Raw genomic sequence first — 25687 nt, 5'->3', positions numbered from 1 at the left:
ATTACAATGGAAGTGAGGTGGGTGGTAGCCATCGTGGCAGACGCAGACAGATGATTCAAGATACACGCAGTAAACAAGAGTTGGCAACAGAATCTATCATGATGGGGCTGCATAGTAATGATCACCATACATCCATTCCAATGAGCTTGAACCCACCGCATTATCGGTCACAGTCGCAAACTAGATCCAGTAGACCAGCAATGCAGATGCATTACGCAAAACTACAGTATGCGCACGCAAGACAAACCAATGAAAATGAATTAAAGTGATGTCAATATCAAACAAGTATTTATGATGATAGGTTTGGACTAGTTTATTAGTATGATGCTCTGTCAAATGGTGACTCAATTCACGTAAATGGAATACTAAACAGGAGTGTTTGCAGAATAAACCTTCAATCTCGTCGACTGCTTAACAAAGTTTAGTGGTGAATCGCATGTAAGCAGCAATTGCATGACTGAAATTGCACTATTTCTCTAGAACGTGAATGGATCTGAAATTTTAAGATACAAGAATATTGAGCACTTGAACTCGATATCTGAATTGCAATGGATGAATGTGGTGACCATACAGTGTATGACAGTAAAAACAGAACAATTCGAGTTCAAAACTATAGCTTTTACACTATATGATGAATATTGTATGAAGCAATAACTGGAATGCAAGTTTTATTTTGCGTGAATTTGGCTGTAAAGCTTTTATAGTCAAGATTGCATTTTCCACAACAAATTGTTGTGCAGACTGAGATTTAAACACTCTTGCTGATTACACCAAATGGATCATACCAAAACTTTACTGAAAGATGCTCATGTCAAGTATATTGTTGGTCTAGACAAGGCAAGCAGTATTGCATTTATTGCTATCAGCTAGATTTTACTGAAGAACCACTTGAATGTCGTGAGCATGTGTAAAACATGAGCCGACACTGGTGAATAGATTTGTAAATGACTATTATGGATATGGTTTTGACTTGCTGGATTATATTCGATTAGAAACGGGATAGTCTGGAATACTGGCTCACCAGTCACTTGCGTTTGAATGGTAACTACCATTGATTTCCAAGCCATCACATTTTATTAGTTGCTACTTTATAGCATTGAATGACAGTTTATATTCAGGAATATACTGGGGAACGACTGCATTGGCTATACTTGGGGAAATGGATGCACTGGACAAAAACCAAGTGATTTCTCAAGTACTCGAGTGCCGTCATAGCAATGGTGGATATGGCGGACATCCAGGACATGATCCTCACTTGCTTTTCACTCTTAGTGCTATTCAGATTCTAGCAACATTTGACGCTCTTGACAAAGTAGATACGCTTACAACTTGCAAATGTAATTCAACGTGTTTGATATCTATGCTGAATCTGTACCATCCGCCCTATCTAAATCCAAGTGGCTGATGCATACTCTTATCCAATCGTTTAATATGGTAGATATTCAATCTTTACAGCTTCCAGATGGATCATTCTCTGGTGATGCCTGGGGAGAAGTCGATACGAGATTTATTTATTGCGCGATTTCATGCTTGTCAATCTTGAAGCAGCTTGATATGGTGGACACAAAAAAAGCCATAGAATATCTCAGCGCATGCCAAAATTTCGATGGTGGATTTGGTAGTGTTCCAGGAGCAGAATCCCATGCAGGACAAAGTGAGCAGATTATTTTTTCCATTTACTGAGTTGAATCCGAGTTTGGAACAGCTGCTTTGAGATAGTGTCTTGTATGACTGATGATATGTGTAGTATTCTGTAGTGTCGGTGCGCTTGCAATTTTGGATGCGCTACATTTGGTAGATAGAGATAAACTAGGATGGTGGCTTGCTGAGCGACAACTAAAATGTGGTGGACTAAATGGAAGACCAGAAAAGCTTGAAGATGTTTGCTACTCGTGGTGGGTGTTGTCTTCGCTTGCAATTCTTGATCGGATTCATTGGATCAATGCTGATAAACTCGTCGAGTTTATTTTGAGTTCTCAGGTAAGTGAAACAAGGTTGGGTTATGCTGATCCATTGTTGATATTTGGCATTCACCAGCTGTATTTGGGATACTTTTGGTAGGATGAGGAGGGTGGGATCGCTGACCGACCTGGAGACAATCCCGATGTTTTCCATACTCTGTTTGGACTGTGCGGATTGTCCATGCTTGGCTATGGTAATTTAAACAAAGTTGATCCTCGGTACTGTATGCTCACCAGCACCATTGACGCATTATTTTCATCCCGTTAATAAAATCGTGTTTTGAAAAACTTTCATCTCAACATTGGTAGTTTGAGACTATAAACACCTCACTCGTTCCAGTAATCAAAACTAAATTCAAAAAAACTTGTATTTCAAAACGGATTAAAAAACAATCGCACTGACGAGTCGATCAGACTAGAGCAAAAGAGGAGACTTGAAATCCATTCAGCTCATACGAACCTCTCCTTCTTCCACCTCTTCTTCAATTATAATTTGTTTTTGTTTAGGCTTGCTGGGTGTTTTCACCTTTACCCCACCGCTGGGGCTTTTGATTTCTTTACGCTCAACGACTCGCTGCCCTTGACTCATTTCTATCACATCTGTTATCGTTGATGGCGCATATTCAGCGTTATCTCGGATATAGAAGCACATGTATCCGTTACTTTCCAATGCAACCCTTTGCGTCGTCATGGTGACCGTATGATCATCAAACATAAACCACTGATCTCGGCATTTAGCATATGCTTTGTAGTGTCCAGTATCAATTTTACCCTCGTGGTTTACAATGGCAAAAAGCGAGTATTTGTAGGTAGGATTTCCATCAGTGAGAGTATCGAATCCAGCAGTTCCTCGAAGTGATACACGTCGAGCAGTAGTGGAATCCTTTCGGCTATTTTTTAGTTTTGCTCGAAGCTTGACAGCCCGTGTTGTATGTGGAGTCATATCCAACTCAGACGGTACTCGAACAAACGTATCAATCTTGGTACTTGCTGTAGCTGTATGTTCAAACCGTTTCAGTTGGATAGCTAGCACTGGAGGCAAATGTTTCATGGAAAGCTGTTTCGTAGCCTCCTGGTGAGTATTAGCGCATGATGCACATGTATATTGGTTGGGACCAAGACGCTCTGGAATTGTAAAGCCTTCAAGACACTGGAGAAGAGAGTAGGGTTCAGCTATTTTGCTGCGGTGTTCGTTTGTATCTGGAAATGAATTCTTTTTGGTACCAAGATTTGCCTTTTTAGGTCCACTCAATTTCGTGTTTGATTTAATATCGAGAGAAATGTCAAGAATAGGATCCCATACAGTTGTTACGTTGCCGCACTTTTGACAAGTGACATCTGATTGCAATAGACCTCCAAAAACTTGATGAATGACACATTGACATTGGTGAGCTGAGCTGTGGGCGTGGGAATGTTGACCTATGTTATGTATTGTTTGTAAAATAAAATGTTATATATTGGTAATGTAGTGAATCAATCTGCATGCAGTATTCTTGTATTCAGTCAAGTACTGCAACTCACCAGAGCAACTATTATGGATCTCATTCAAAACCGAAATAAAAAATTCATGGGCATCTTGTTGCTGGTATCCAGCAAGATGCTTTTGTGACATCCACATGGCATATAAAAACGACGATGGACCATAAGGAGTTGTTTTTCCATTATAAAACTACACAAACCACGATACAATAAGCAGAGTGTAAATGTATAAAAACTCGATAATGCTCAATTATAAAACGTGTCAGACAACTTACTTGGCAAAACAAATCATCCATCTCACAGGAAAGACATGGCTGACTTTTTCGAGGACAAAATCGTCGATCATGTTTGTCACTCAAAAAATGTGCCCTCAGCAACGGATTATGAATAAATGTTTGCAGAATTGTATTCATAAAACATGTTGAGCCCATATTTCTCAGTCCTCGTAGTCCTACAACTCGTATAAACAAAATGAATGATTCCAAATCCAGAAATTGGTATGAAAATATTTAGTAAACCTTACCTGCACATTTTTGTAGAGTGGAAAATTCTTGAATCTGTTGTATTTCTGTGAGAGTTGGAGTCCATGGCTGATGAAAAATGCGACATTTGTTTGGTTCTAGATAGAGTCCATATTGACTGTAAGCAAAAAAGTGTATTGCAACAAGAATAGCTCTGTAACTTGATCGATAGGATAAACGTCATGGGTGTATAAAACTCACCCTTGATGCGAGAGATGATCATATTGATACGAGCCTGCTCAGCATGTAGGATACGTTCAATATCCAAATCATATACATAGTCGTTGCATTTTCTACAATATACGGTGCAATGTATAAAATCCATGGCTAACAGCATGACATCAGCGTCATTGGACTGTAAGTAAAATGACCAAACAGTAGGACCCACAAGATCAACAAAAAACAAGTATTGGTTACCAAACATATGGGCCTTTTCTTTTAAATGTTTATGGATATGAGATTCTTGCCAGCATCCGAGAAAGACGCATTGCAAACACGCATGAATTCGTGAAGACGACATGAATTCATCGCATGAGCAACAAGAAGGGGTAGGAAGCTAATATTGAAGGGTTTAAACCATGAACGAATCCCAAGATATGTATTGCACACAATAGCATTGGTTAGTTGTATAAAGACAAGAGTATATTCCATATCATTTGGCATGCTAGTTTTATCAAGATGGATGAATCTGTATTGACACGAATTCAGAAATAATACAACAATACCTTGTCAGCAACAGACACAATACGATCAATACCAACCGAGGCAACATTTCGTTTCCTTTTCTTGGCATTGCCAGGTGTTAGTGTATCTTGAGTAGCAGCATGAACATTGGAACCATCAGTAGGACGAGAGAGTGAATCAGCGATGCCAGTATCCGACACAGCGGCAGTAGTAGATCTTGCAGCAGTAGACATGGTAGAGTGTTTCTCAGACTTGACAGGACAGGTTTTACTAGCAGCGATCTCATCATCATCAACGGCAGTCAAATATTTGAACTCTCGGCCTTTTTTGTAGATGTGCATTTGAAATCGGTTTCTATAGGTGAGTGAATACCGCACACATGAAGCGTAAGACTCGAACAAAGCAGCAGCAGCAGCAGAGAGAGTTGCAGACTCTGGAGAGAGAAATGAATTCCTTTTGTTGGGAGTGTTGCTGGCATGTCCAAGACCAGCATTGCTCTGCGTAGATGCCTTCAACTCGGCCAGATGTTTGCATCCATGATGCTCCATGTCGTGAATAGTCCTGTGAATGCCAAAAGGCATGATAGCAAAAGTAGTGCTATGAGAAGTAGACGATGTTTTTGGACTAGCCATAGTGAATCCAATGTTGCTCTCACTACTGATGGTGGCAATACGGTTGCTGATTTTCCCAATTGAATTCGCTTGAATGCGATAATTCACATTCAACAAGGAAAGCAACCGACCGACTGGGTTGACACTCGAGCCTAAAGTTGTCCAACAAAATCAGGCGGATTGAATTTGTTTAAAGTCTTGAATCCATTCAGATATATCGAATCTGTCTTTATATTTGTTTAGATTCAGACTGTTTGGCACGCATGTAATCTTGTATTAACATTACTGATCAATCTCTTTATTGTGTAAAACTCATCATGATGATCCGTTTGTATGACTATTAGAGTTGGAAATGCTTCACACATTTTATACTGATGTTATTGGATTGGATTTGGTAGAGCAGTGAAATATAAAACATTCGACTTAAACTCTAATAGTAGAGTCAATACGATCAAGCCTATCTTTGCAAATTAAAATGCGAGGTATCCCGCCGATGGATTCATGACATCGCGTCGTATCATCTTCGATACTAGGTATATCGTGCGGTGTACGTTTTAGCCGATCAAGTGGGCTATTCTTCATCATAAACGACCCCAACAAAGCTCTGTCTGTCTCTCTATGTGTGTTGAATTGAATCTCACAGGCACATAGAATCTGACACAAAAATGCAATGTCCAAAAATATCATGGACTTGACTTCTTGTCCAATCGTAATAAGAATGGCAAACGCACTATTTTTTTGTAATGAAATGCATGTGTTAAATGTGTTTAAACTGCACAAGATATCAGAGCAACACAATCAAATGACATACATGTTGGAAACTGTGCAAATAGCCAAACAGATGATGGACTTTGTGATCATGCGAATGTAGCCTGCTGTTGAGCGACTAACGACTGCGCTGTTTTTGGTTGCTTTAAAAAGTGGAGCGCAAAAGTAGTAGGCCTAGATATGATTTAAACAGTATTGGAGTGTTATTGCTTGCGTATAAAATACACGAATGGATCCAGAAATACAATTTGATTTCAAAATTAGCCTACATGAACAGTATCATTTAGCGTCGCAAAAGATCCATAAAGAGTTCGTGGCCACCCAGGGGTAATCATGCATCTGTGTATACCAAAATAAAGGAAGACATGAGACATCATCAGCAAGTTGTCATGACTAAAATCAACAACTTACCCGTATTTAGGATGTTCAAAAACACTAGTAAAAGAATAATCAGCATCATTGCATAGACATGCCAGATGTCCAATAGTCATCAAGACTGATATAATGATTTGTGATTTTGGTTTTGTGCTAGAGATACACCAGGCACGATAGTACAGAACTGAGTTGAGAAGTAATGTACAAATTATCCATGTTGCGTAGATCAGTCGTATATGAACGCTGCAATTTAAAGACATCTGATTGAAAAACGTGGCTTGTAAAAACGCTTGAATGGATCCAAATATGAGAGATATGAGAAATACAAATGAAAGATTACTTCGATAGGCCCATTTAATTCCCTAATTGATCAAATATTGATTTTAGTTGGCATACTAAAAATTGCTTTTCACAGGTTTCAGCCAATCAATGGATTTTCTCGGACAGGAAATGATATAAGAGTTTAATCGTATTCACGTAGAATGAAATAATAGACTGAATAAATGTTTACATGTTTCGATAAATCCCATTCTATATTGGTTCAGTCCCCAATGCTCCTCTCATCCAAAACAAGCATGATGACATTGGGTGACTGTAATAGAAGCAACTGCTGCATTACTGAGACTGCAATCTTTGGGGTTTAAACTAGAACAGATTCAAAACATTTTAGGATACAGGAGTTTGATTGAAAACAGTCAAACCCAATACCTGGGGTGCAGTGGATGAATCTGGTCATTGCACAATGTATGGCTATGTAGAAAGTGGAGAATGAAATAATCTCGGATCAAGACTATAGTTTGATTTCATGATGGGTGTTGTGTATTGAACGAATCATTTGGTTCACTTGTAGTAGAAAGGCACAATAGATATTTAATCATTGATTATTTCAAAATAAAGTGACTGCAAGATGAATACAAGCTATATTACGTGAATAAAACGGTAAATTATGGTTTCGTACCTTGATCACCATGTATGTTGTAAGAGCACATCGAGAGTGAACCATCAGATAGACAACAAACACCTGAAGTGAAGTATTTTTTTCAGTAAGAGGCATTTAAAGGCTTTGATGATGAGTAATTGGTAATATGTGCGATTCCAACAGACAGGAACGTAATCGCAAGAAAATGACCTAAAAAATACTATTCGAGTACATTTTATGGTTTAATGTGATGGCTGTAAACTGTCGATACGGAAGCAAGAAGTGGAACAAAATCACCCAACGAGCTGAAATCTACAACAAATATACAAGCGGGGACGAAAAAGTCTGCAAAAACGAGATGCTTGCTCCCAATTGTACGGTCGGCATACCAAGAAAGGCTGTGTACAGACCGATTCGCATAAGCAATACCGTTTTTTCGCAGCTGATAAATGGCTCGGTAGAATTTTGGCATTTACAGCTTTTTGGTGTTATTTGAAGATACACCTCGCATAACGGATAAATCTAGAACACTAGGGGTATGATTTCAATGAAAGGATATCCACACCCAAATGATATTAACCTATAGCAAGCTAACCGCCTTGATATCGGACATATATCCAACAAAACATGATGGGCTTATTTGATTACGGTTGAAGATTCAAGAAACGGTCAAGCGAGGCTGTAGAAGCCAGCAAAGCAATACACCATCTGATCAACAATCTAGCCAACGATGCAGTCAGAAGATAGTGGAAATTAGATACCTGTTTGCTTGGTGATTGGAGTTGCTTTTAGTACGAATAGAATGAATCAACTTGATTTTATTGTGCTGTGTCGTGATCACATAAGCAGCAATTGTAATCTATTAAGCATTCGCTTCTATCCAAACTAGTCGAACCAATCAATGATTGCAAGATGAACGTGTCTTGCGACATAAAACTACTATTGATATCACTTGGAGCAGTTCAAACATTGTAATCAAATCAATCTGGTATCACACTCATAATAGTTCATTTCTGTTGATTCAGTAGAGCCAAAACACTGGATTGAAACAAGATGCCAACTAGGAAATGGGCATTAGACTCGTTAGCATGTCAAACCACCTTCAACAACTGCATGTTCGTCGGCTAGTTTGTTGATACGCTCTACGAAAAGAGTAAACGCAGCCTTTTGATCGTCAGTGGGAATCACACTTGATGGAACGTAGCTGCACCCCTGGTTTGGAGCTGGAGTGCACAGGAATTGGGATTGCAGCAGTAAGATTAGATCATGCAAGCGGATAAACAGAGTTAAATATAGGAGTTTGGATGCAGTCAACTCAACTGTTTCTCCATTGGAAGTTGGGAGCATCCACTATGATGGTAGTATCCATACGATACACATCTGAACCTCCTTTGGGCTCTTCCATAGGAAGCTCCTTGAATGCATTCACTGTTTGATCCACAAGAGACTTGACAGCATCACTATCATACATGACAGTATTAGCATTTATTCCAACATACAATAGGCTCAGATATGTCACCTAAGTGGGAACTTTGATGTGAGAGGATTCAAATAAAACTCGAGTGAATTGGACGGTTCTTCCATCATCCTGCTGAGGTAGTCAAGGGAATCAGTCACCATCTGTACACCCATCAAGATACATAACATACATGGACAGTTCTGGCTTGCTTTGATAAGACATGAGCTGGTTTCTCTTTGTTGCTCGCTCATCTTCCACACATCGCTCTACTTTGGCAACATTGTCTGCTGGGTTAAAAGTAATGGTGACTTTGCGTCTAAGACGAGCAGGCATGAATCCGCCTGTCACTCCTTCAAGCAGTTGAATAGTCACTAAAGACATGACTAGAGTAATGGTTAGTGACAATACGCCACTCCAAAGTCTATTGCTTAGTTGTTCACTTTCACTTTATTCCAAATTCATTTAAAATCATTTTGTAATCAACAGTCTGATTTCTAATAAAAAACAAATACTTGAAGTGTCCATCTTACAAACTATACTTTGGAATCAAAATTATTTACATTGTTTAGTCATGTATTGTACAATCACCAATATTGGGTTTGTCAAATTACAAGTTCTTGTATTCTAAAATATCAGATACGTTTGCGCTCTAGTTCAACATTCTCAGAAATACAACTGTTGTTTTCATGACAATCCAACTGTTTATTATGCATTTTAACACCCTTATCCAGTGTTTCATTTTACATGAACACGGCAGTAAGACTCGTACAAGATATTCTCGTTTTTATCATCATTTTTGAACATCTCGTCGAATTCGCTTTGCATTACCATATTGGCAAGGCTGATGTCTCTTGTCACGCTTTTTGTTGGTTCGATTAAAACTATATTCAGCCATACTGGTGGCTATAATGGCAGATATATCCACATCAATCTCGTTTAGATCAAACCGTTGAGACGAAACAGTATTTTTGACTGGCGTATGTGCCTTTTTTTGTGGTTTTCGAGCTTGTACTATTTTTCGAGTTGCGTTGATATCAACAAGTGTCATGGATTGAGTACTTTGAGCTGAGCTGTAATTCTTTGCGTTGTGTGGTTGATGTTGCACCGATTTTTGATTCAACTTGTTGCCTTTACCCGACGAAGGTTGATATTGCACCGATTTCTGATCCGAAACGTTGTTTTTATCCGACAAAGGTTGTTGTTGTTGCACCGATTTCTGATCTGGAGTATTGTTTTTACCCGACAAAGGCTGTTGTTGCACCGATTTCTGATTCGACTTTTTGCCTTTACCCGATTTCTGATTCGACTTTTTGCTTTTACCCGACAAAGATTGTTGTTGCACCGATTTCTGATTCAACTTTTTCCCTTTACCCGATTTTTGATTCGACTTTTTCCCTTTACCCGATGAAGGTTGTTGTTTCACCGGTTTCTGATTTGGGGTATTGTTTTTACCCGATGAAGGTTGTTGTTGCACCGGTTTCTGATTCGGAGCGTTGTTTTTATCCGACAAAGGTTGTTGTTGCAGTGGTTTCTGATTTGGGGTATTGTTTTTACCCGATGAAGGTTGTTGTTGCAGTGGTTTCTGATTTAGAACGTTGTTTTTATCCAATAAAGGTTGATGCTGCAGTGGTTTCTGATTTAGAGCGTTGTTTTTAAAGACTGATGGCTGCGATATCGGACCAGTAACGTTGTTAGTGTAATGTATTGGTTCCTGCTGTAACGACTCGGACTGTTTAACTACATTGATGCCCTCTCCAGGATCAAGCTTTACTTTCCAAAATGGGTTGTTGAAAGTAAAAAAGTCACCAAACTGTCTGGCTGGATTTGGAATATAAACTTCGGTTCGATTTTGATTGGATTCGGGTGATGCCAATGGGTTTATATACGTGGGTTTTCGCAACACAAGTGCATATGGAACAGTATTTCGTACATCAAACGGTTTGTTTAAAGACATATAGTGCTGCTGCATTTGGTTATACGCATCTTGCATAGCCACACCGGCTATATTCATATATAAAATAAAGCAGTAGATAGTAATGGCCCAATGTAATCCAAAAAATAAATATTAGCAAGCCAATAGATTTCAACTGTCAGTTAAAATAAATACATGGTTTAAAATAGATACCTAAACTAAAGTCTACTTTAATCAACGATTGAAACACATCCATTAATGGCCGAAGACGCGGCTCTATGAAAGATTTGCACTCGGACTGGACTACCTATATCATTGCAGACCATATACATCAGTATGTATACTTTACATCATTCTAATATATATAAATAAAAAAACAAACCATGGAAGCACAAACAGCAGCGGGAAGTGCTTCGTTATTCTCGATTGGTGCATGAATATTGGCAGTATTTCTTTTTAAATAGGAAATCACCTCACGAACTGTTGGAGGTCTCTTGAATGAATACCTGAAGGAAAAGTTTACACACTTTCCATTTCGAAACATGTGCTAGTAAAATATTGGACAGAGTTAATAAGCGTACCACATGGGATTTAAAGTAACAAGGATACATAGTACAATCAAACTACTTACCAAACACCATAAAGTTCCTTCAAGATATTGTTTGACCATTCCATCGTCAGACAAATCTTGCTGAGTTGCTTTGGCTAGATTAATTTTAGGCACAAATATATCTGAATTGGATGCAGAGGTATTTATGGGGTTAATGTTAATCACGATCTCCTTTTCCGATTCTTCCTCTTCAGAGCTTTCAGCATTTTGAGCTGCTGCAGTACTGGATGCTGATGGCTTGCGACGGAGTTTTGGTTCTTGAATTTTAATTGTCTCTAGAAGGTCTAGTAATGCTTTGGTGCAAAAGCTTTTAGCGTCATCACTGACAATATGTTGAAATTGAATGGTTTTTGAATACTTGATGTATGCAGCCCATGTTATTGAAATAGGTACCTTGGGCAATTTGGGCAGATCTACAATAAAGTCAGTACTTGCAAATATCCAAAAAATAGTACACAAATCTACATCACGTACAATCATTTCCACTAAATAAAACTAGCGCAGCAAAGTCCAATGCAACCCGCCTAGTATCTTTTCCAGGTACCATGCTTTCAAGACTTTTGTAAAATGATTCGACGGAGAATACTTCATTTGTAGAACTGTCAATTACCAAACAGTCGACGTTGGCTGCAATGGTTTGCAGGATAATGTCTGTATCTGATCCAAGAATTGCAAACCGCTCGTTCGCTCTAATTTCAGCATCTTGTTGCATTTTGACAATTGTTTCAATAATTTTGAGCTAGATGGATTCAATATAGCAGGTTAGATATGTGATCAAGCATGATAGGTTTACGCGATGCCGAAACAGCAATCCAAACCAGTCTCTTTGCTACATACCTCGCCTTCTCCAGGAACAGATGGACCACTAATAATGACGGATGGTTGGGGTGCGTTTTTAGGTGATACAGCTAAATGCTTGCATGCATAGTGCTCGAGATACCGTTCAACATCGTCCATAAACATGCACCCAGGAGTGATTTGTCTGGTATCAAATCTCGAATATGAGCATTTTTTCCGATTTTCTCCCGATTTAATTCTACGAGACCTTTGGAGCAACATTTTTGCTATTGGAGGAGGACCGTCTACAGAAAGAAAAAGCTGGCGGGTGACTCGAATTGCACCATGTTGAATTATTTGTCGAAGTTTCTGTCAGTTGTTCAATCATATCAACACCATAGTCAAACTTGTCAAAAACCTGTTGAAAAATCTACAACTTGAAACAGATTTCAACAAAATGATCCAACCTTGACCACTTGAATCATCAACGAGTTGGAGGACGCCGACCTGTGTGCTTTTAAATGCAGGATAAAATTGATGTCTACAAATATATGATCTATTTCTAATGGTTTTTTTCTGTATTGAAATCACATTATTAAAACAATCAAATGACAGGTCAGAATTCAAACCATGATTGGATTATACGATAGTTTCAACTCAAACCACTTGAGAGGCATCATATAAAAGAATTCACATACTTTTCTAGAACAGCAAAACACTTTGGCATTGTTTGACGCATCCATGCTCGTAGTTTTGGCAAACCCATTGCTGAGAGTTGACTTGTTTGTGAAATGAAATATTTTTATATTTATTTTGCACTCTTATTCACACCAAAATAAAAAATGGCCAAATATTCACTATTTTTTTCAGTCGACTTTTGAAGTGGCTCAGCGCATTCTTTACATTCGAGTTATTTTCTGTAGAATTCAAAATAATCAGTGAGACACTGCAATGTAGTTTTAATCTTTGTGAAATGTGTTGGACGATTGACAAACCATGTCTAATCAGACAGTTGCTTGTGAAATGAAATATTGTTTAGAATAATATGCTTGTTTAAAAAGTCAATATTACAGTCTTGACAACTTTTTTGGTCAATCTTTAAACACACCGACCATCATATGACACATAATCATACATTGTACAATCACAAAGTTTGAACCCAGGTTCATGTATTGTATTGGACTGTCAATGTTGTCAATACAACTCTGTACATTTGTTGTATTTTGAATCTCAGATACAATCATGTCATGACATCGGCTGTTTATTATACATTGACGCTCTTATTTAATGCTCCACTACAAGTGAATATGGCTGTAAATAGCGATCTGCAACCTCCTGTTTCCTTTTTCGCATAAACCAGTCTTTAACTTCTTGCTGTGACGGAACACTCGGAAGCTGTATTTGAGTCATATCAAGATACTCTGCGCCTTCCTTGCCAAATCTGTCAATCACTGCATTTTTTGCTACAAGATCGCGATTGATTGAAACGTATTAGCTATAAATCCATTTAAACTAGTCAAAAATCATCACATACTTTCAAGTTCCTCTTCTTGCTCAAAAGCAACAAGGCGACCATTGTCTTCATCTCTATATCCATAGTAATCAGAATCTACACGATGCCACATGTCTTCTGGCGCAACTTTTGTGCTGTCCAGAGCTATAAAAAGTAATATCAGTAAAAGTTGGTCATAGTTGGTGTGCATATTCATTGCAGGTCAAATTCCCATTAAAAACTCTAATTACTGTACCTGCTTGCTGAAACAATTCTTTTATCCCAGGAAGTTCGGTAGCTCTGCCATAGTATCTGTATCCTTTTGTCCCTGGGACAGATTTTCCCTCTAGATCCAACACATTTCTACCTCGTCGCTACAAAACCAAAAAATATCAGAGACTGGATAAGCTAAATAGTAAAGCAGATCAATGACCACTTACAATATAGTCTGTTCCACCCAATTCCCTAATCTGAACTTCCCAATGCCGTCGCTCTCTCATGCGCTTATTGATCTCGTCATTTAGATCACGAACCTGAAAGTCCGTCAGTCCAGCTAAACCAACCCCATATGAATTACTATTTATCCAGTACAAAGTGCAGATCCATCTCATCCTAATGATACTTACAGTCCTTGATGTGCTCAATCTTTTTAGAAATCTCTCGAATGACGTCCCGACGCCATTTCTCAGCTTCTTTGAGGGACTTGACTGTGGATGCCAAGTATGGCCGCTTCTCATTGCCACTGCTTCCTCCAGCCTCAATTCTCTGGGCTTCTCGAAACCGATACAACATAGACTGTGCCTTTTCTTCATTTCGTGCCTAATGAATACAAAGTTAGTTTTGCATGGCTATAGAGTTATTCTGGAGTTTCAACCAAGCATGAGTTCAAGGTTCCAATCAGCATGCAGAGATGAATTGAGATAAATCATATGCAAACTGTATGGACTTGAGTGCGATACTCTGTTTTATCTGCTCAGTCATGCAAACAGTAATTACCATTTTCCGTGATTTTGTTGCTGTCGGGAAAGAATTTGGTTTGGACGCTGATAACAAGTGAGTTGATATCACGTGATGAATCAGAGATCTTTGCACACATCAAAACGCTTAGCATAAATGAGTTGTATTTATTGAGATATTAGACTATTCTTGTTGGTTTTTGAGCCCATAATCCGCTTTTTTTTAGTTGGATCGCGAACGGTTGGTGGTACGTGATTAGGAGTCCACGGACCCAACGAGTCTTTGGCATAAAAGTCCATTGGATAACTGGATTCCCATTTCGGTGTTTGTTGAAACACAACAGCAGCTTCGTAAGGAGTCAAAAGAGGTTTAGAAAATGAATATCCCCAATCAATTGAAAGCCTGGGACATGAGATCTGAACCCATGCATCCACATCTGTAAACAGTGCTAGTTTGGCAGGGAAAATCTCTGATAAAAGGACCGTTACAAACGGTATATTGTGTGCAACAAACTGCGATTCCAAATACTAGAGTCAAAACCATGTTTCCAATAAATTCAATACAAGTAGTATATGATTAAAATGCATGGTCTGGTTCAATTATGGCAAATATTCATATGCATACACCTGAATCTAATTTAAACTCACTTTTCGAACCTTGGGACTGCCCTGACGACCCAAGGTGCCTACAATCAATCCAAATTTACGAGCCTTTTTTCCTTGCTGAATTGCATATTCACGTAATTCTCGCATCTCTTCATGTTCATAGTACTCACGAGTAAACACTTTTGAATATGGATCATATCGATACGCGGGCAAAGTTGGATTGGCAATCATGATAGACTCGAGATGAAATCTTCCATCGCCAAGATAAATAATCATGTCTTGGTCCACCAGCTTTGGTGCAGTGCAGCCAAGAATTTCACCAGGTGATAAGGGTTTGGCTTGAGGGACAAATAATGTATAATCACTTGCTAGATCTTTTGACACTGCCTAATCAATTAAACAGTTTACAAGCAATACCTGTTAAAGTGCATTTCATAAACCACTCATTGGAAATTATTGCAATCCTCAGCACGTAGTATATGAACTGTATTACCTGAAGTGATGCAATAAACTGAATAGTTGCAACAAGTGCAATGCGTTTTCCAGTATCAATATTTCTTCGAACTGTTGCGGTAAAATGATCAGAATCGATTGCTATATCTACAAACACATACAACGTTTTGATGGATGTAACATCAACTGGAATCAGACAGCTGTGTCCATAATGTACCATGTAATCGCATCCAACAGCTCGTGCAGTGTAGTCGTCAATACAGCATGCACCATATGTTACATCACCCATGACGAGTGTTTCCACATTGGCAAATCTATTATTGAAAAAGTTGATAAACAGACTCGGTATGATGCATCTGCAAGTTTTAATAACGTAACTCACCTTTCAAGAATATCAGCGATTGCCAGTGCAAACATGAGCAATCCTTCAGGAAATTGTAATGCAACTAGAAAGTGATTGACGATTGCTCAATAAATCGCAATTTGTCAATTCATTCAATACAACTGTTCAATTGACCCACCTTTCTTGGCACCATGTTTACGTATTTGCCAAACACTTTTGTGTATTTCAAAATTGTAGTTTGCTGGAAGAACCTTGATGGCATCATTGAGTTGCTCATCCATTAAAATTTCTACTGGAATGACCGACTTGATATTAGGAAATGCGGTTGAAACACCTGTCGAGTATTGCAATTGATTTCAGTTTAATGAATGCATTGAGGAATCATTGGCATATTAAAGTGCACATGGTAAATGTCGTTACCAGATAGAGTCAATGCAGCGTCTTGTACATTTTCGTTGTTAGAAGCAATCTTTTGTTGCTGCTTTCCAATAAATCTCTTTCTTGCCAGTTCTGCCCTGCTTGATGCATTCGTAGTATTAACAGATGGTTCACGGCAGCATGACGATTGATGGATTTTATGAATATCATCAGTGGGATTGCAACACTCTGTATTTCCACATGATTGCGAACTCACTAGGAATTTAAAAACTGTGAGTATAATGGCCATTCAAGTCAGTTTTGAACATTTCAACTCACTGCTGAACAAAAATCTTGCAATACGTTTGGCTAAGTGAATTCATTCTGTTGATTTCACAGTTAGCGACAATGTGGATGAGAACAGAGAAAAAATCAGAAAATGAATTGTCAGTAATCATCAGTGTTGTATTTGGAAAGTACTCGTGTGAGATTCATTTAGCTAGATATTTATGATGGATTGAGTGATGTTCTGTCAGTAGATTGGTGATTTGAATGGCAGGAGCGTCAATCGTATCGTGTATCATGGCGACAATCTGACTTGTTGGTACGATCGGCTTGCTAAATGGTCTGCGCTACCACCTGCTGCAACAGCAGTCTGCTTGATACCATCAGAATGTTTTCAAAATAACGAGTTTTTACATAAAATATATTTCCCTCTCATTCCCATTGTCGCCAAGACTTGCAAATGGAAACTCGACGACAATTCCCTCATTCCAAAACTTTATTATTTATTTTTGTACCCACTTCACCAAAATGATACTTGGTAACAATGTTATTAATAAACTGGTCCAAAATATATGCAGTCAATCCCCAAATTCGATGCGTTGTTCCAGGTACAGGCCAGGTGGAGATCTTGACTCCAATTCCCCGAAAGGTTTGAATCTGTTGCTTACTTGGATCCAACAAATCGACCATAGATATGGCAACTACTTGAGCCACTTCATCCTTGTTGAACCATACATCAGACACCTGTTTGATATCAGATCGAATAAATCCAATATAGGGAGTAACGATGGTGGAGTAAGTTTTGCTTGGAGCTGGAGTGGATTGACCCAAGATCTGAATGTTGGTTGATGGGATGCCAATCTCTTCCATGGTTTCTCTCAAGGCAGTAGCTTGTATTGAAGTGTCAACTGCATCTCTCACTCCGCCAGGGAATGAAACTTCGTTGCTATGAGTGCGGAGGTTGGAGCTTCTGACAGTAAACAAGACACTTGGAATGCCATTGACAGTGCATAGAGGAACCAAAACCCCAGCTTCTCGTACAGGGGATTCGGTTGAAAACTTGTATCTGATATGATGAGGGTTAATACCAGATGCAGGAGTACTCAGTGATCGAGTCAGGAGCGAAGTATATCCATCAAGAGTAGTTTGATCAAACATAATAGAATGAGAGTCGAATCCTAATGGAGACTGCTGGCCAACAGCTTCTGTAGCCAACAGGGTTGGGGTATTTAATGTCGCTCTATTAGATATGAGGTTCTGCGAACTCTGACGGTCTGTTAAAGCATCAGCAGTAGAAGAGGATGGTTTTGAATGATGGTAATAAGGGGCAGATGAGTACATTGCTTTAGTTGTGTATAAAAACATTGCCCATCTGCCTCTTCCCTGCTGCAATAGTTGTGATATGAGGACCATCTGTAACCCTGTAGTTTATTGTTACGTTTTAATGGCTGATTTTATGTATTTCAACTTTAATCGCTTCCAACATTTCTAATCTCATATAATTCCTCAACGTCTTTGATGACGGGCGCGCTGAGCTTCTGCTCTCATTCCAATATAGTGTGTGTGGACTGACAGCAACAGCAAAACCCCATTTAGCAAATGAAACGCACACAGCGATGCTACAACTGTACACATGATTGCTGGGATCGGGTATACTTGAAACATCAATTGCATATACGAATATCCACTGGCAGCATTAACATGGTGTTGTATACATATATCAGTACACGTTGCGTCAACCCATAAATAGTGTGAGCGAAATACTTACAATTCACTTCCTCCAGTAATCATAATTGCAAGAAAAACAATCACGCCGTTTTGAACCAGAAAGCTAAAAAAGAATACAACCAGTCCAACACTTGTGTTATGCTTGACTGCAAAATACAAACGGCGATACCAAAAGATAAAGGATAGTGGTAATCCAAGCAGGAGCACAGCAAGAGAAATTCCAAACGTGGCTCCTGCAATGGGCGACTTTGTGAAAAAAAGCGATGTTGCAGCAACAAAGTTGGCTAAATAGCAGATCGCTGTAACTAAACATTATATAAAGACATGTGTTAGATCATTTCATTTTTACATATAAACATATTCATTTGAAATCAATTGACATATTGACTTGCCATGCCAGGCAAAAAATGCTCGTCTGACAATTCCTTGTCCTTGTGATGGAATATCTTGAGAGATATCATGATATACCATGGGATGAAATCGAGGCCAATTTGGTGCGCAATAGTCTTGTTTGCTTTTTACATTTTTATCAACTACAATCTGTAATGTATGTTAATTACCGGTATAACGTACGTAAAGGTTGAAATAGTTTTGATTACATCTCGAATCGTGTTTATAGCATGGTACTCGAGATATTACACTGAATTTCATTATAGGTATGCACCTAGTGCTTCAGGTATATTACAAAAATCTGAATCCAATCAATTCTTTCCACTAGTACTCACTTTGGTTTCTTTTACACTGGGCTGGTCATCCTTGAGTTCTTTATCGGCTTGAGCGACTGGTTTAGCTTCGGGGGCTAAAAACGCGCTCCAGCCAGAATACGCTGGCGGCGGTTGAGGTTGCGACCGCACTGGCAACGGTGGTGGTGAGATTGGAACAGATTGTACAGGCTGTACCGGCTGTATTGGATAATTTGTCGAACCTCCACTTCCCCATGCACTATTTGAGTTTCCAGCATACCAAGCCATGTCTAAAAAAATAAAATTCACAAGTTTAATTTGGACAAGTGAAAAATCATCCAAATTGCAATTGAATCTTTTACAAGAATAGCAAGTAGTTTGGATAATCACCAACTATCGAGCTTATAGGCTATGCAGGAAATATACAGCGCTGCAGTCTTGTTCTGCTCCAACAGTAAATGGATTTCCTTGTGCGTTGATATATCCGTATCTACTGGAATTGACATGTTGTTTGAATACATTATAAATCAGACATGTTCAATTGTATTTTTATAATTACACTCAAAGCATGCTGATGTGTTGCTAATGTGAGACCATGCTAGTGGAAACCAGACACGATCGAGAATACATAAACCAGAATCAATCTACCCAGAGTATTTTAAAACAGTCGAAGCAAATAAAAAATATCATTTTATTCAAAAGTAATTCTGTAAATAATGCTAAGCTACCAACTCGCAACTCACTTGGCACCTACAACTGCCTGCTTAATTGCCTGCTTACCAATTTCTTTGCCAATATCCTGGCCCACTTTGCTGTTTGCAACACCTTGTACAGCTTGATCTCTTGCTTGATCAGTTGTTAATCCCTTTGATCGGAAATATGAATGTGCAGATTTCATCTGCCAAATGCCAAACAGAACTTGAAATGACATCATTGCAGATGAAATCAAACAGCAGATGGCAGATCCCAAATTGGACGAAAATTGCGAAAACATGTAAATGTAACCCCTTGAATCAAACATATTCGTTCCAAACAAGTCAGATTGGATTATAACCTACACATTGTTTTTACAAGACATGATATGCTTACGCTCCACCCCATCCGGGAATTCCAACGCATAGAACCACCATAGCAATCAGATGCACACCATAGTTGAAGAAAAAGAACATAAAGTTGATACTCCGATCATGCTTGACTCCAAAATAAATCGACCGATACCAAAAGACAAAAGACATGGGAATGCCAATACACATGATCAAGAGGGAAATGCCAAATGTTGCTCCAGCGACTTCCGCTTTTGTTATCAAAAGGGAAAAGGCAGCAATGAAATTCAGGAAAAAGCAAAGGGTTGCCACTAATTTAAAATCCAGTATTAGTAATTTGACAGTGGAGTAAAAATAAAATGCAGTACATGACACACTTACAATACCATGCAGTAAAGAGTCGTTTGACAATCCACTGACCAGATTTTGGAATGTCATTTTCAATATCATGATATACCATGGGTCGAATTGGAGGCCAGTTGGGTGGGTGATAATCGCCTGCATCCCGTTCACGAATCGCCAACTGAATATTCACAGCAATCCAACGAGTTGGGTTGATATTTTCAATATTTAGAATAGGGAGTCCATTTTGAAGTCAATTAGACAGTTACAAACAGCCTATTCAGTGCTGCATCGAATGACTCTGAATTCCCATACGTTACACTTACTTTGGCTTCTCGCAAACGCAGCTCAGCTTCACGAGTATCCAATTCAATTTCACGAGCAGATCGACCCTGGGGTGCAGCGAAAGCTGGTTGAGTAGAGTATCCAGTTGAGTACATGTGGTGAGAGTTGTCCTGAGTTCCAGAATTGGTCATGGCAATACTATCAGATGCTGCTGGTGCATCCCCCCAAATGCTGTTGGATGCATATCCTGCCATAGTATGTTTTTTGAAAAGAGAATTGGCTAATTAGGATCAAACTTTGTAACGATTCGTAAACTTGCTTGAATTCGAGTCAAATGCAATTTGAACAAAAACGCGGAGTTTTACAACAATCGAATTTTAGTGCTTTCAAAAGTAATTTTCAGCATCCAAAATTGACTCAATTCTATTCGCGTAAAATGAATCGCCAAATAAAAGGACCGAAATGCATAAAAAGTCGTGAGATGATGTTAATTTGCCGGAAAATAATGCCTTTTAAACTCTTTAGTTGACTAGCACGGAAACAACAAACTCAATGCATGGATTGCAATGAGTTTGGTTTCAAATTCAGTGATTGTGCAGTGTATGACTATACCAAATATGATGGACATTGTGCTGATTGAAAAATCAATTATTAGAAAGACGTAACGAATAGTCAGCTATCGTTTATTCAAGGATAAATACAAGTGTTCCGTTTTATATGAGCACGGCTGAAAACAAAAGAGGATCTTTTAGTCCATACGATGGATTGCATCCACCCACGATATAATCTCACTTGTTACGCCTTTGACATACAAAACTCCTCGATCATCACCTAGTCGCATGATCGAGTATTTCTCATTTAGTCTTGCATCACCGTCTAGAACAGGAAGACATTCTGCCGTGACTTTCAATCTTTTATCTCCACCACCACCAAATACCTTGACCAATTCCATCGTGCTGCCGGTTTCTATTTCGAATCGAGTGAGTTCATCAAATGATGGCGGAGTGGCATTTGTTGAAGGCATACACCAACAAACAATGTCAGAAAATACTACCAGCATGCATCTTTTTCCGGTAGTCATGGGCACACCATAAATTCCCACAGCACCGCCAAATTCAATATCCCTAGCTGTGCGGGCATGCGCAGTATCTGCAAAGCCATTGTATACAGAAGCAGACCCGACTGCAGGGTGCATGGTCGTATTAAATCGGTACTCCCTTGTGGCGTGACACACTGATTGACGATGTTTAGATGATGTAGCTGTTTTTCCTCGTGTGATGATGGTGAGGTCTAAAGGTTGTGGTGTGGTGTTTGGTTCGACGTATTTGATTACACGAAGATCAGCAGATGCACTGATTTGAATCAGTCGTCGAGGTGGAGATAGTGAGATATACATGCACGCAGGAATACTGGGTATTGAAGAATACAACACCCGCAAAAGTTTGGATAGCCCAAAGGAAGCAGGATCAGAGGATGGGCAAGCTACAGATCGGGATAGCAACTCAACATCAATAGATCCAGGACGAATTTTGATATGTTGACGTACTCTTCTTACACAATCGTGTTCGCTGCTTCCCACCCGCTCCCATTCCCGCTTGCGCTCGTTACAGGTTTCAGCTGTTCTACGCATCTCATCCACTGCACCAACAAGTACTTCATATCCATTAGCATCACTACCAGCAGCCTTGGCCAATGACTCCAAAAGCATAGTGTATCGCATAAGTCGCTGGATAGGCATAACCAAATACGATCCAAAGCTTATTTGCGTGTGTCTGGGATCAAGCTTGACTTGTTTAAAAAAGGCAACGCATTTCCGTGCTGCCAAAAAGGTTTTTTTGGATGTGGAGGATGTGGTCATACTCCCAAGAGATGCCAGCATGTTTGAAACACCCGAGTTTGTGTTATTTCCTGTACCCATGCCACGTAGTCCACCATTTCCACCAGAGCCAAGTAACCCCGTCAATCCCTTGCCTGATTGCGTACCCAAATCCTCCAAATGCTTCAAATAAGCACTAGAAAGACTGAAATTATTCATATATACCGAATAATAGTCCAGTAGAAATTCACAAATCGAAGCTAAAAATTCGCCAAGCTTGTATGCTTCAGATTGAGCCAAAAGCTTTAAACAAGGGAAAACATGGTCACGATGAAATACAAAAATAGGCTCAAACACTGTTGAAAATATAAGCTCAATTTCATGATTTTCCATAAGCTTTGAATTGCACAACGGTTGGTAGTACAATTCATGCAAGTTTGTAAGCTCGTCCACATATGTTTTTTCCGTCGTGAGAATCTCTGTAATAATTCGACTACATTTTTCAGATAGCCCTATATTGGGAGAAGTTGGAGATGCAAGAAACTGTGCGGGTGGTCTGGACATGGGCGACATTTGAATTGGCAACGGCTGCAATGTGTCATCCTCTGATTTTAATGACTGTGTTATCAAAGTAGATGAATTGGATAGCATGCTACTTTCAGCAGACCAGCGTTTGCAATCAACCGATAAAGTAGGAAGTGATGACTCAAACAATAGTGGATAATTAGACTCGATTGTAGACACGTCTGTGCACAAATCAAACTCGTCTCGTAAAAATCCTAAAAGACGCAGCAAATATCCGTGTCTGGGGTAAACTGTTTTTGGAAAAAGAGTATCAACCGCTTGAAGTGTGACGGTACCCATCGAATTATTTTTGGACTTGCTGTCGTTACATACCATTGCACATGAAGTAAAAGACATATCTTTGGCCAGACTATTTTCGACAGATGATCTCAACGTGTCCGACAAAGGCGCGCTCCAAAGTTTTTCTGGAGTAGGAAGCTGGTTGGAAAAGCATCGAATCACTGGCTCAACCAGCTCATTGAATGGATATGCAAACGGATTATTGAAAATATACAAAATCCGCAAATTTGGAGCAAGATAACCCAGCGAAGACGGTAAATGCTGCAGTAAATTGTTGCTCAGAATCAGTGTATGCAGCATATTCATATGCAAAAACAGCTTGCAATCTAAAAACATTGTGCATTTGAATCAGTTTTCAATAAAGTTGAGCAAAGTTGTGTTGGAACTCTAGTTTTTCATAAATCACAGTTCAGTACCAACATATAAACTTACCAATCTGGCTCAGCTGATTCATACCCAAGTCAAGTATCCTTATGGATTTTAATTCGCAAAGCCCTACAGGTAGCTCTTCCAAACAATTATCTCGAAGACAAAGTCGTTCCAAACTTTTTAGCTGCCATATACTCTGCGGTAATCTTGACAGCTGGTTTTTGGCAAGACTAAAAACACGCAGACTTGTCAGAGAGTCGAGTGCAGATTCGGGAATGAATCGGATAGAATTGTTGTCAAGAACAAGGCGAGTAATATTGGGTAAAAGTGCACAAGGAAAGTAAACAAGGGATTGCGAATTGAGGTAACAATCGGGGCTATTAGTATATGCCTGATGTGATGAAACTATAGGTTGATCCAGCTGTTTTGATAAAATATACGGATTGGATTGCTGGGATTGTTGAGGTTGCAGGTGATCAGCAGGAATAGCAATAGAGTTTAAACCAAAAGGTAATTTATCATCCACACATTCTAATGACAGTGTCTTGTGTTCGAGTTCATTACCAGGCTGATTGTCTTTGGTATTCTTAATGTTTGGCAAATTTCCAGAAATGTACGAGACGGGCAAGACTTGTAAAGGCTCATCTTGAAGTGTGAGTTTGCTACCACCTCCTAAAACCAAATCAAACCCAATGTCCAGCCGCATATCCAAGCATCCTCCTGTTGATTTAACAAGCCCCAAAGGCCCACGACTATTGTTACTTGTATAATCTGCCAATCGAGTATCGTTGGATAAATCGGCAAATAGATTACGAACAAATGAATCAGATACTGATGCTGAAAGTGGCGACAAAGATCGGTTGCGACCTTTGACTGAATCCGTTACGCATCGTTGGCGTCCACGATTTTGCTGAAGCGTATCGCCATGTATAGGATATAATTGTGAATCAGTAGATAATACCCGATGACGAACAGGTCTTTGATGTAAAGAGCTACGTGTCGTTTCAAAAGGTTCTTTGGATAAAAAGGTTTGCTTAGGTTCGATACTTTCTGGATTTTGCACAGTTTCATTGGAAGTGATGGGTAAAAGAGTGTCTGGTACGGCTGTTGTAGTAGCTGATGATGGCAATGCAACTTTTGAAGAATCAATCGGTGCCATGACTGAAACAGACGACATTGATTTGGATTGCGTTAATGAATGAGATGAGGAACTTGGCAGCTGAAATCGTTGTGAAGGTATTCGTTGGTGCGACACAAAAATAATACCGGGCTCCTCGCGATTGCAAGCCTTTTCAGTAAACGCAACATCTTGAATATCGATAGGTTTTGCAAAACACTCGGAAACAGTTGTATCAGAAACAGATGGTAAGATTTCTGATTGTTTCTTATAAATAAGGGGCTCTTTAAGACTGGATTGTTTCGATTTGGGCAATTCTGCATTTGGTAAAGATGAAACTGTTTTTGAAGATTGCGAAAATAGTTGTACTGATTCTAGTACCGACAAAGTGTGCTGTGAGTCTATCGATTCTATCAGTAATTCAGCCAACTGTACATTGCTTTTGAAACTAGGTGAATCCATTTCAGCAGAATGATTCAACTCAAACTGTTGTTTTGAACAAGGTATATCATTCAAATCGACCAAAGTACCACCATAAAGCGTCACTTGAGAGTCAGTGGTGAAATCAGAGAGATTGCTAGAGTATGGGCCGACTGATTGAGATGATGTCAGTAATGATGTAGTTGATAGTGTCGAGTTGTCACTTGAACATCGTGGTCTTGTTAACCAAGGAGTTGAAGCATTTTCCTCAACAGAGGCGGGATCAGATGAGGATTCTTTGGGAAAAATATGTTCTAATTGAACAATAGTTAATTTTACCGATGGCACGGAATCTGTACACTTTTGCTGTTGTGTAGTAGAGTTGGCATGTAATGATACTGATGGAGACTCGGTGGATGTGATTATAGTTTGTACACGAGTCGAGGCAGCCA

The 25687-nt window shown here is 39.2% G+C and overlaps 11 protein-coding genes across 11 annotated transcripts; 1 reads left to right on the top strand and 10 right to left on the bottom strand.

Annotated features, from left to right (window-relative positions):
* Positions 1-802: 802 nt before the first annotated feature.
* On the top strand, positions 803-2229 carry BATDEDRAFT_29439 (uncharacterized protein; the record flags this gene model as incomplete). The annotated part of the gene is made up of 6 exons (XM_006676668.1): positions 803-826; positions 993-1041; positions 1119-1337; positions 1439-1654; positions 1748-1980; positions 2062-2229. 6 exons carry the CDS (start codon positions 803-805, stop codon positions 2227-2229), a joined length of 909 nt encoding a protein of 302 aa, XP_006676731.1.
* Positions 2230-2312: 83 nt separating this feature from the next.
* On the bottom strand, positions 2313-4481 carry BATDEDRAFT_32836 (uncharacterized protein; the record flags this gene model as incomplete). The annotated part of the gene is made up of 7 exons (XM_006676685.1): positions 2313-2810; positions 2949-3380; positions 3483-3630; positions 3716-3875; positions 3896-4008; positions 4193-4254; positions 4379-4481. The coding sequence occupies 7 exons, from the start codon at positions 4479-4481 to the stop codon at positions 2407-2409; spliced, it is 1422 nt and encodes a 473-aa protein (XP_006676748.1). The 3' UTR covers positions 2313-2406.
* A 1198-nt stretch (positions 4482-5679) lies between these two features.
* Positions 5680-7453, bottom strand: BATDEDRAFT_22666 (uncharacterized protein; the record flags this gene model as incomplete). The annotated part of the gene is made up of 5 exons (XM_006676536.1): positions 5680-5986; positions 6068-6198; positions 6294-6363; positions 6436-6761; positions 7358-7453. The coding sequence occupies 5 exons, from the start codon at positions 7451-7453 to the stop codon at positions 5680-5682; spliced, it is 930 nt and encodes a 309-aa protein (XP_006676599.1).
* An 858-nt stretch (positions 7454-8311) lies between these two features.
* On the bottom strand, positions 8312-9158 carry BATDEDRAFT_34348 (uncharacterized protein; the record flags this gene model as incomplete). Its single annotated transcript, XM_006676702.1, has 3 exons — positions 8312-8541; positions 8639-8778; positions 8968-9158. 3 exons carry the CDS (start codon positions 9156-9158, stop codon positions 8402-8404), a joined length of 471 nt encoding a protein of 156 aa, XP_006676765.1. The 3' UTR covers positions 8312-8401.
* Positions 9159-9462: 304 nt separating this feature from the next.
* On the bottom strand, positions 9463-12842 carry BATDEDRAFT_34347 (uncharacterized protein; the record flags this gene model as incomplete). The annotated part of the gene is made up of 8 exons (XM_006676701.1): positions 9463-10778; positions 10903-10996; positions 11072-11236; positions 11321-11712; positions 11774-12038; positions 12137-12445; positions 12544-12652; positions 12775-12842. The coding sequence occupies 8 exons, from the start codon at positions 12840-12842 to the stop codon at positions 9568-9570; spliced, it is 2613 nt and encodes an 870-aa protein (XP_006676764.1). The 3' UTR covers positions 9463-9567.
* A 760-nt stretch (positions 12843-13602) lies between these two features.
* Positions 13603-14387, bottom strand: BATDEDRAFT_9482 (uncharacterized protein; the record flags this gene model as incomplete). Its single annotated transcript, XM_006676452.1, has 4 exons — positions 13603-13733; positions 13825-13942; positions 14009-14121; positions 14195-14387. Coding segments are annotated over 4 exons (555 nt in total), but the record flags the coding sequence as incomplete, so codon positions are not given.
* Positions 14388-14692: 305 nt separating this feature from the next.
* On the bottom strand, positions 14693-16593 carry BATDEDRAFT_9412 (2-(3-amino-3-carboxypropyl)histidine synthase; the record flags this gene model as incomplete). Its single annotated transcript, XM_006676446.1, has 6 exons — positions 14693-15052; positions 15173-15517; positions 15603-15897; positions 15966-16029; positions 16105-16260; positions 16347-16593. 6 exons carry the CDS (start codon positions 16591-16593, stop codon positions 14693-14695), a joined length of 1467 nt encoding a protein of 488 aa, XP_006676509.1.
* Positions 16594-17051: 458 nt separating this feature from the next.
* Positions 17052-17909, bottom strand: BATDEDRAFT_22662 (uncharacterized protein; the record flags this gene model as incomplete). Its single annotated transcript, XM_006676535.1, has 1 exon — positions 17052-17909. One exon carries the CDS (start codon positions 17907-17909, stop codon positions 17052-17054), a length of 858 nt encoding a protein of 285 aa, XP_006676598.1.
* Positions 17910-18332: 423 nt separating this feature from the next.
* On the bottom strand, positions 18333-19485 carry BATDEDRAFT_86571 (uncharacterized protein; the record flags this gene model as incomplete). Its single annotated transcript, XM_006676812.1, has 4 exons — positions 18333-18601; positions 18677-18836; positions 19022-19269; positions 19374-19485. The coding sequence occupies 4 exons, from the start codon at positions 19483-19485 to the stop codon at positions 18333-18335; spliced, it is 789 nt and encodes a 262-aa protein (XP_006676875.1).
* A 166-nt stretch (positions 19486-19651) lies between these two features.
* BATDEDRAFT_15788 (uncharacterized protein) lies at positions 19652-20960 on the bottom strand. The gene is made up of 4 exons (XM_006676489.1): positions 20691-20960; positions 20404-20545; positions 20069-20333; positions 19652-19986 (listed from the first exon to the last, which is right to left on the bottom strand). The coding sequence occupies exons 1-4, from the start codon at positions 20901-20903 to the stop codon at positions 19719-19721; spliced, it is 888 nt and encodes a 295-aa protein (XP_006676552.1). The 5' UTR covers positions 20904-20960; the 3' UTR covers positions 19652-19718.
* Positions 20961-21317: 357 nt separating this feature from the next.
* Positions 21318-22017, bottom strand: BATDEDRAFT_36580 (uncharacterized protein). The gene has a single exon (XM_006676773.1). It carries the CDS (start codon positions 21842-21844, stop codon positions 21398-21400), a length of 447 nt encoding a protein of 148 aa, XP_006676836.1. The 5' UTR covers positions 21845-22017; the 3' UTR covers positions 21318-21397.
* Positions 22018-25687: the final 3670 nt, after the last annotated feature.

This window comes from Batrachochytrium dendrobatidis, assembly GCF_000203795.2.
Source record: "Batrachochytrium dendrobatidis JAM81 unplaced genomic scaffold BATDEscaffold_2, whole genome shotgun sequence".
NCBI lineage: Eukaryota > Fungi > Chytridiomycota > Chytridiomycetes > Rhizophydiales > Batrachochytrium > Batrachochytrium dendrobatidis.
This window is presented reverse-complemented; position numbering and strand designations above follow the sequence as displayed.